The sequence below is a fragment of the Chiroxiphia lanceolata genome, chromosome 5 (genome assembly GCF_009829145.1).
Source record: "Chiroxiphia lanceolata isolate bChiLan1 chromosome 5, bChiLan1.pri, whole genome shotgun sequence".
Lineage (NCBI taxonomy): Eukaryota > Metazoa > Chordata > Aves > Passeriformes > Pipridae > Chiroxiphia > Chiroxiphia lanceolata.
In genome coordinates this window covers 38204815-38213971 of record NC_045641.1, presented here as the reverse complement: position 1 = coordinate 38213971, position 9157 = coordinate 38204815, and the positions used below count along the sequence as shown (strand labels likewise).

Genomic DNA, 9157 nt, shown 5'->3' with positions numbered 1-9157 from the left:
TATTAATCAGGAATTCCTTTTCGTTAAGTACTTCAGCTATTTATGTGCTTGTACTTCAGCATACATTTCGACGAGGCAGGGAGTTTTTCCCATTATGTTGCAGAGTAACGACAGAGAACTCAAAACCGAAAAATGTGGCTGGAAAAGATGTTTCACACGAAAGAAGAGGAAGGAAAGAAGACACCTGGTAGATGCCTCTCACCTCAATCACAGCATTAATCTTGGGAGACCGTTCCTGTAATCAGAATAGAGGCACAGAGTCCAAAAGCGGCTGCCAACCCACCCTGAGGAAGGGAGGGAGGTCTCCAGCAGGGAAACCAGTCACCAAACCCAGCGTGAGATAGACCGTGCTGCGAGCGGGACAAAGTCACGCAGACGGGAATCTGCGGGAACGCCCCGTGCGCACAAGCAGCAAGGCGCCCTTTCGGTCAGACATTCCCAGCGACCCTCAGAGGAGGGCCCAGCCCGGCCCGGCCCCTCCCGCCGTGCATCACTTCCCCCGCCCCTTCCGGCGCGCGGGCGGATATGGCGACTGCCACCGAGGAGGCCGAGCCGGGGCCGAGGCAGACAGAAAAACAAAAGAAGAACAAGAAGAAAGCGGTGCCAGGTGTGGATGGGGTCCGGGTCCGTGCGGGGCTGGCGGCCGGCGCGTCGGGAAGCCCTAGGGCTGCAGATCCTCTCCGTGCGGCGCTGGGGAGGGTAGAGGCTGCTGTTGGGTGCTTGGGGCTTGTGGTGGTGCGCCCGCCCTCAAGGTACTCGGGTTCCTTGCCTCAGTCTGTGCCTTGTGCTTGTGTAATATACTTGTATAGTAGCCTTATATATATATATATATATATATAATAATGTTTTAGCAACAGCGCATATCTCAGCGGTGGATTTGTTTGTTTGTTTGTTTGTTTAAGCATAAGTAGCTTAAAGCAGCAACTTCATTATGGCCAGTAGAGATGCAAACCAGATTCTAGAGAATATTAAACCAAACTTCTTTGTCCCTCTGCTTTCAGATACCCTGTCTTTTGTAGTTAAACGGGGAGGAGATGTGTAATAGTCACTGATGCAATAGGAGGAAAAAAAAACTCAACAGCTTTTTTTTTGTTGTTGTTGGTTTTTTGTTATACCTATAACAGCTGATGAATCGGAACTTCTCACTGTGCCAGATGGATGGAAAGAGCCAGCTTTTACAAGAGAGGATAATCCCAAAGGGCTGCTGGAAGAAAGCAGTTTTGCAACATTATTCCCGAAGTATAGAGAAGCGTACTTGAAAGAGTGCTGGCCACTCGTCCAGAAAGCCTTGGGTGAACACGTATGAATTCTTAATAATTGTGATGCTGCACTTTATCTTTCGAGACACACATGTCTTAACTAAGCTTATTAAAATAGTGGAAGTTGCTTTTCTCATACTGTATTTGTAAGTTTCTACTGTGCTTGCGTTTAGAATTAGCAGTGTCATTTTTTGTTGGCAAAATCACTGAAGAACTGTGTAGCTGACTTGCAGTCCTTTGCAGATGCTGTTAGCAAAGCTCTCTGCTGATCTTCTCATCCAGACCCTGACAGCTTTGTTCAGCACTTAATTCAGGGAGATGAGGGAGATGCTTTGGGCCTTGTGACATATATCAGTCTGGTTTTTGTCTGTGTGTGTGAATTTCCTTAAGCTAAAAGTCACTTAAGAAATTTTGGAAAACAGATCTGCATTCAGAATATGGCATTCTGATTGTTAACTGCTTATTGCAAAAGCTGAATTGTGAGGTTCCCATTTAGAGACTGATGCACTGTTTCTTTTCAAATACTGCAGTATGTGAATGCAGCGCTGGATCTAATTGAAGGAAGCATGACTGTCACTACCACTAAGAAGACTTTTGATCCATATGCAATCATCAGAGCTAGAGATTTAATAAAACTTCTGGCAAGAAGTGTTCCATTTGAGCAGGTCTGTAATAAATCCTGGAAGTTTGTATCTATCGTAATGCTTATATTCTATCTTAAAGTCCATTATATATCCTACTCAAATTCTGTCCTATAAAGGAGTACATTTTGAAAATCTGGGATTTTCAAGTGAGTCAAGTAAAATAAAATACATATTTAAAGTAAATATATCTGAAAGCAAAGTGAGAAGAATAAACTGAAGTATTCTCTTGACTCTTATGAATAATACACTTGCATTCAGATGACATTGACTGCATCTTTTCTTTTTAGGCAGTTCGTATCCTTCAGGATGATGTTGCGTGTGACATCATTAAGATAGGCTCTCTGGTGAGGAAGAGAGAGACTTTTATAAAAAAGAGCACGGCTTCTTGGGCCAAAAGGATCTACTCTGAAGGTATTTCCTCTAAGTGTAGTAACCAGACAATTCTTACACCCAAATTTGTGTCAGGTCTTCATAATTAATTTCTTTTTTTGGTATAGGCTCTGGAACTGTTAACAAACTGTTATATTATGGTGCAAGGCAACACTGTTTCGGCTCTTGGACCCTTTAGTGGGCTAAAAGAGGTAAGGGGAGGTAGATGAGCTGTTTGTGTAGCAAACGCAAACTTCTGCGCCCAGCTCAAGGGCAGGTGTTAGGCAAAATCTGGCAGCCTCAAGTATTTCACTGACTTTTCAGCTATGTGTTAGTAAGCTACAGGAATCTGTAATCTTATCGTTTTAGCTGCTGAATTTTTTAGACTCTGAGGTCATTCTGTCTTGGAAGAAAAAATACTTGTATATGTTTTAATACCTGTATAGAAGAATGCTTGTCAAAAGCAAGTTCCTCATGACACCATAAGATCCATGGGAACATGACAGTAATATATTTTTTGGGGTCTGCTGGAGTCTCTTAGAAACATGGCAATATTATTTATATTTCTAAAGTGCTGTGCCTTCTAGTTAACCCTGTGCATTAGCTTTTTAAAGGCTGGAATCGATGATCTTGGAGGTCTTTTCCAACCTTAATGTTTCTATGATTTTATATCTCGCTACTTTGGGGAAACAGAGGCAGGGAGAGGAAGCAAGATAATATAGCTGGTATTTTAAATTATTAGAATATGAAATACTTGCTGAGTTTTCTGTTCTTCATTTTGTATTAAATACAGGTCAGAAAAGTTGTTCTGGACACAATGAAGAATATACATCCCATATATAACATCAAGGTTAGCATAGTCCACTGTGTGGCTTTGTTTACAAGAAAATACTATTTCTTCCCAGATAATTGTGTGTTAATAATTTACCTGTTTCTATGTGGTAATCTATATTTGAGAATTTCTGCAGTGTACTGCTTTAAAAAAACCCTGACTTTGGCATCCTCCATTTTATTAGGATTATTGCCATAATACCATTAACAGTATCTGAGAAAACACTAAAGGAAGTGTGTATAAACTTTTTGCCCTTCGATTGTTTGCTTAATACTTGCTTATTTACACTGAGGCACCTTCTCCAGTGCATTCTGTCTCCATTTTGAGACATATGAATCTTTCTGGTTCTGCTGTTCATAATTAAGCCCCACTGCTCTCACTGAAGTGAGAGATGAAGGTTTGGATGTAGCATATTCACCGTAAGACAGTCTAGTAAAATTTGTATTTTGAATCTCTTGACTGTTACTGTAATACTGCTTTTAATAACTTCTTTATGACGTTCTGAAACTACTGAAGACTTTGATGATCAAAAGGGAATTAGCAAAAGATCCTGAACTGAGGACACAAAGCTGGGAAAGATTTTTACCTAAGTTTAAGCGGAAGAACTTGAAAAAACGCAAGGAGCCGAAGAAGAAAAATACTAAGAAGGAATACACACCGTTCCCACCTCCACAGCCAGAAAGCCAGGTCAGTTGAAACTTTATTTGGTTATGCAGGAATATAGTACGACTTGAAATTTGTTCTTTCTAAGAAGAGGTTGGGAGGCTTTTTCTGTCAAGATCTTGATTTCCTGATACTAAACATCTGGCTTATAATCCATAATTACTTAAGGCTTCTTGGTAATTGTCGTACATAGATTGATAAAGAATTGGCAAGTGGTGAATACTTCTTGAAAGAAAGACAGAAGAAACGCAAGAAAATGGAAGAGATAAAGGTAAAACTGTACTGGTCCACTGTCCAGTTAAAAAGCATTTGACTTCTGACCTGGAATTTGATTTTTTTTTTCGGTCCTTTTTGCCCTGCTCTACTGCTACTTGACGTTTTTATTGCTAACTTTAGGCAAAGCAAGCAGATGCAATCAAGAAAAGACAAGAAGAAAGAAATAAAGCTTTTATCCCACCAAAGGAAAAAACAGCTGTAAAAACAAAGAAAGGTAACCTTTTTTTTCCTGTTCTAAAACCTTCTATTGTCAATTCCTAGGCTAAGTGACTTTGCAGATACAGCCTAGGAAAAAAAAAAGGTCACACAAAAAAGTCCTATGGTCAGAGCCATGCCTAGAGTTGCCAGACACAGTAGAAAGATCATGCAGCCAATAATTCTATACCTGTAAAACTACAATTTTCTGTAGAATGCCCAGTCTCGATTTGCTGTCCTGGCTACATCAATTTCTGGCTTTCAGTCTTATAGTGAAGCTGTCATAACTTTTACCTTCAAGTGGCTTTTCTAAAAAGAAACCCAAAAGCAGTATTTACTTGGAAACTTTTGCCACAGGTAAGTACTGGTACAAGATAGGGTAAATAGATTTTTTTAAAAGTTAAAGCAAAAACCACTGTATGCAGAGGAAGAGCTTATGTTCTCAGATGATTTTCTTAATGCACTAGAGAAACAAGTCTTCAGTTTTTTGGATTCATTGATTATGCTGCATATTCATGATTAGATATACTATGTATGTTTTGTATTGGCTATACTACCTATATATTATTACACTATATATTACACAATTTCTTATGAGCTTAAAAGTCTGTGTTTCTTGAAAAGCATGTGTTCTGCAGCATTGATACAGTACTATTTTCTTTGTGGCGGCAGTAAATTTCCAATGAGCCTGTTGTTGACTGCACTGTCTCTCAAATATGGTGCTTTTCTAGTTGATGTGTGTTTTGAGCTAAAATCCTTCAGTCTTCCAAGAATAGATGACAGCACTAGTTTGTATGAGGAGAAGAACTGAGATCCAAAGACATATGGTACCTACTGTTAGATGTAGGAATTAACTGTATGAGATAGGAGAGTTAGATCCAAATTCATGACTCGTGCTCAAAAGAGAAAATACCGTCACTTAGGTGAACGTAAGAGTAGGTTATTCATGTTGCTCAGCATTAAGTGTTTCACTTCAGTATTCTGTAGCAGTCTCTTATAAAGGTCTGCATGCAGGGGTCAAAGATCTGCACCATATGCCCCCAGCCCACCCTTCCCCATCCTATTTCCAACAGTGGTCAGTAATGGATTGCTATGGACAGGCATGTTACAGGCATGTTTGGGATCTTACCACTTTAGTTACTTGCAGAAAGACAAAATACTATGAAAGATCTTCTAGATATAAGCACTCGGTTATTTTCTCTCTTCTTATGTGAGATCAATCATGCCAATAGACCTGTGTTTAAGACAGTGTGTATGTATTAATTTCAGAGGAGTACAGTAGTGTTCTGAGGAGTGGGGGATAATAGTTTGTATTGTGGCATCTGTGTCCAAATGCAGTTGTATGGGATTTTTTATATGACTGTTCTCCTTTGAATTCTGCTGAATAAGATTTGTAGATAATATGAGTTTCAACAAAAATGCTTAGATGAACAATCTATAAAAACATTAGTAAACATGAGTCCTAACCAATGCCACAAGATGCAGTTTACTATGCTTATATATGAAGTATCTCATAGACTGTTAAAATTTTTAAGAAGTAAAATTCATGTCTGTTACCTTTATATTTCTTACTATGTAGCCTCCACTGAGAAAAAAATTGATATCGAAGCCATCAAGGAAAAGGTAAAGAATGCAAAGAAAAAGAAATTAGGAGCGCTTCCTGAGGAAGAAGTGAAGTTAAAAATGGCAGCAGATGAAAAGAAAAAAAAAAAAGAAGTAATTCACCATCCAAGATACTCACTTTTCTCCTCCAGTAATGAACATTTTCACCCTTGCAAGATTGGAGACTTTTTGCTGTCGGTATTATCTGGACAAGAAAAGACTAGGTAGAAAGATCATTCTATTTTCACAAGTACAGTTTAATTAGTGGACCTAAAGCAGCTGTGCAGACTTGCCAAGGTTGGTGAAGAAAATCTGTGCCACTATAGTGTTTCAGAAAGTAAGAGAGTTGGATAATATCCCATCTGCCTAAAGGGAAGGTTTCATAATAGAAACATTTAGGAGTTTGATGTGGAGTGTTAAACTTTAGGGTCAGAGAACTCTAATAAGGTGAAAGTTCAAGGTAATTCTTCTGTGAAAGACTACCAGACAGCCTCAGTTGTGGTGATAACTTTTGCTAAACGGGCAAGATTTTTTACTGTATTATGCTTTTGTTTCTGTAAAAGCTGATTATTTGTGTGTGTCTTGTCTTGATGTTAATAAACTATTTTAATACATTGTTCTTAAATCCTTTAATTAATAGTCTGCTGCCCAACCTACATGTTGTTTTCCAGGAAAAAACCTCACAGCTTCATATAAGAATTAGACAAACCATAACCTTCATTGATTACCATTAATACCATTAATAAACTGTCACTTATTAGCATTATCCTTATGGTATTTTAGACAGAATGTGGTACAAAGTGTCTTTACACAGGGTGTGTGCTGCAGGGAAAGCATAAAATCATTTTATCTACCTCTAAATGTATTTTTAATTTATTTCTTGCTTGCAAGAATGTCTTAAAAAAGTGTGTTCCTCTTTTTTTTTTTTTGAGGTCCTTCCCCTATTTTAAAGGAAATTTAGAGGGTTTTCAGTTTCCTGAAAATGCAAAATGTGATGAAATAAAGTGGACCGGCAGAGCAGCTGTTGCTTATTTCATATGTTTGAGATTAAAGAAACAAATGTAATGAGGTAGAGCCACATTAATTTCCTGACTCTGTTAGAGTGTTTTTACCAGGTTTTAGAATGTTGATCACCTGCACGTGCAGGGGAAATGATTATGCTAGAACGGTGCCACTCACTGCTTTCAGGTGCGTGACCTTTTATTTCAAACTAGTAGGTGAAAGCATAGCCAATTTTTTTTCCTTACACATATAAATAAAAATTTTGAATATATGTGGTTAGATAGCTTCTTTAGAAACCCCAACTGGCGTTTGGCAGTTGACAGTGCAAAGGGGAGACTGACGTTCAGAGTTTGTGAGGTAGTTCAGACTTTTCACAGAGTGCAAGGACTAATTTCAACAGGACACACTGCAGTATGTTTAAATGCCAGTTCTGAGAGCGTGCCCCCACGAATGTGCTTCAACAGAGGAGTCTGCAGAGAACCCAGTAAGGGGGAGACTGACTGTACCCAGCAAAGGACCATAAGTGTCTTAGGGAAGGGAGAGTCCTTGGCTCTAATCTGAACTGCATGAGGCCCCTCTCATGATGGAGCGGCATGAGCGTTCCTGTTGTTTAAAAAGTTAAAAACAAGTTGTAGGGCTGGTTGTCCCATAGTGGTCTTGCAGGCTGGCATATCATTTCAGGAACCTGATCTGGCTGTGAAAGTATCCTACAAAAAAGTGTTTTCCAGCTGCATCAGCTAAATGCTTGGTTGCCTGAGTTGCAGTGCAGGAAAACATAGCCCACCTTGGTGGCAGCCTGGATTTAAATTATACTTTCTGTGGAAGTGTGCTTTTTTAATTCAGGACTCACAACTGAGTTCTAAATTTTTAGCTTTTACGTCAAACGTAGCTTTTACATCAAATCCCTATCTGTAGAATTCTTAGCAGTCTTCAGGCAGTCTCGTCCTATTGTTATGGAGTGGAAGGGCGTAAGATTTTGTTTCATATTTTTTGTTTATTGTGGATTTCAAGGATTGTTGGTTGGACATTTATTTAGTTAGACTGGAAAATCAAGAAAGTTTACTCATTCCTGTAGGAAAGTTAAACTAAAGGATTTGTCTGCCTAAGAGTCCACATCTGAATAGTAACTGGCTGCATGGTGTCACTGTTGGTGCTTTTTGCACCTGTTTTCTGAGAGTATGGGTATTCAGTTGTAAAACTTGTATAAAAAGCAAACAGAAAATGTAGTGGATTTGGAAGGGTAAAAAAGGTTTTTTTGTATTTTCAGAACAGCTTGAACTATTGCGAATTATCTCCATAAACTGATTTATATCAGTGTTTTGCATTTATCATATGGAATTCATGGGCATATGCCTAAGTGTGGACAGTTCAAAGTGGTTTGATCATCCAGAGCTAAATACCTGGATTTTCGGATGTCCTTAAGATGACAAAGCTATTTGTTTACCTTTGACTTTTTGACCTTCAGGCTTTTTTTTTTGAATGAAAGATGCCACATTGTAAAGTTTGGGTGTTTAATTCCCCTAAGCCCCCATGATTTCCAGGTTTTTTAAGGAAGCTTTTTCTATAGTATTTCCTAAGAGCTGCTGAAGTGTATCGTTAAATGTCAGTCCTGTGACTGTTTTGAACTGTAAGGTCTCTGCCTTGTTTCTTCTCCTGGAGACTGAGCATAGATTAAACTAAGCAGGGGGGAATTCCTGCTGACCTCATTTTAAGCTCCCTGGACACAGCAGTGCACACGCTTCCCTCTCCTGCATTCCTGGTAGTAGGATCTAACCGCACAGGGCTTCACAGGAGCAGACACTGTGGTGGGCTCCATGCTGCTGTAGGAACCCTGTGCAAGATAGCGTACAGAGAGTAAATCCTGCTGCCCATGTGCCACTTGCTGGCCCGTTTTTGATGGGACATTGCAGTACATGGAGCCTGAGGCTTGGGTTTTACACAAGAGTGCACAGACTGCGTGAGTGATTTATTCAGGGAATGCTGTGATGCCAAAATGACTGTAGTGCAAGCAGGTAACTACCTGGAGGAGTAGCATGAGAAATGTTGAGTTCCAATTCCAGTGTTGTTCAGTAAAAATCCATGCCAATAGTGGGATCAGGAGGAGGTATGCAGAAACACTGAAAGGTACTGTGGTGACAGTATCCCAGAAACAAAGAGGTGAAAGGGAACTTCCTTTATAGCAGTGAGTCCGTGCCCTGCAGAGGGACATGGTGCAGAGGCTTCCAAATTACTGCAGTCTAGCTGAGAGTTTGTGCAGCTCTGCTCCTTCAAGGCTTTGCTTGAGCCGAGCAACTGCAGGTGGCAGAGGTCACACC

The 9157-nt window shown here is 39.7% G+C and overlaps 1 protein-coding gene across 1 annotated transcript; it reads left to right on the top strand.

Annotated features, from left to right (window-relative positions):
- Positions 1-509: 509 nt before the first annotated feature.
- On the top strand, positions 510-6465 carry KRR1 (KRR1 small subunit processome component homolog). The gene is given in 11 exon segments (XM_032689243.1): positions 510-607; positions 1125-1300; positions 1790-1924; positions 2191-2273; positions 2275-2314; positions 2401-2484; positions 3066-3122; positions 3621-3791; positions 3961-4038; positions 4164-4257; positions 5818-6465. Coding segments are annotated over 11 exon segments (1251 nt in total). The 5' UTR covers positions 510-525; the 3' UTR covers positions 6069-6465.
- Positions 6466-9157: the final 2692 nt, after the last annotated feature.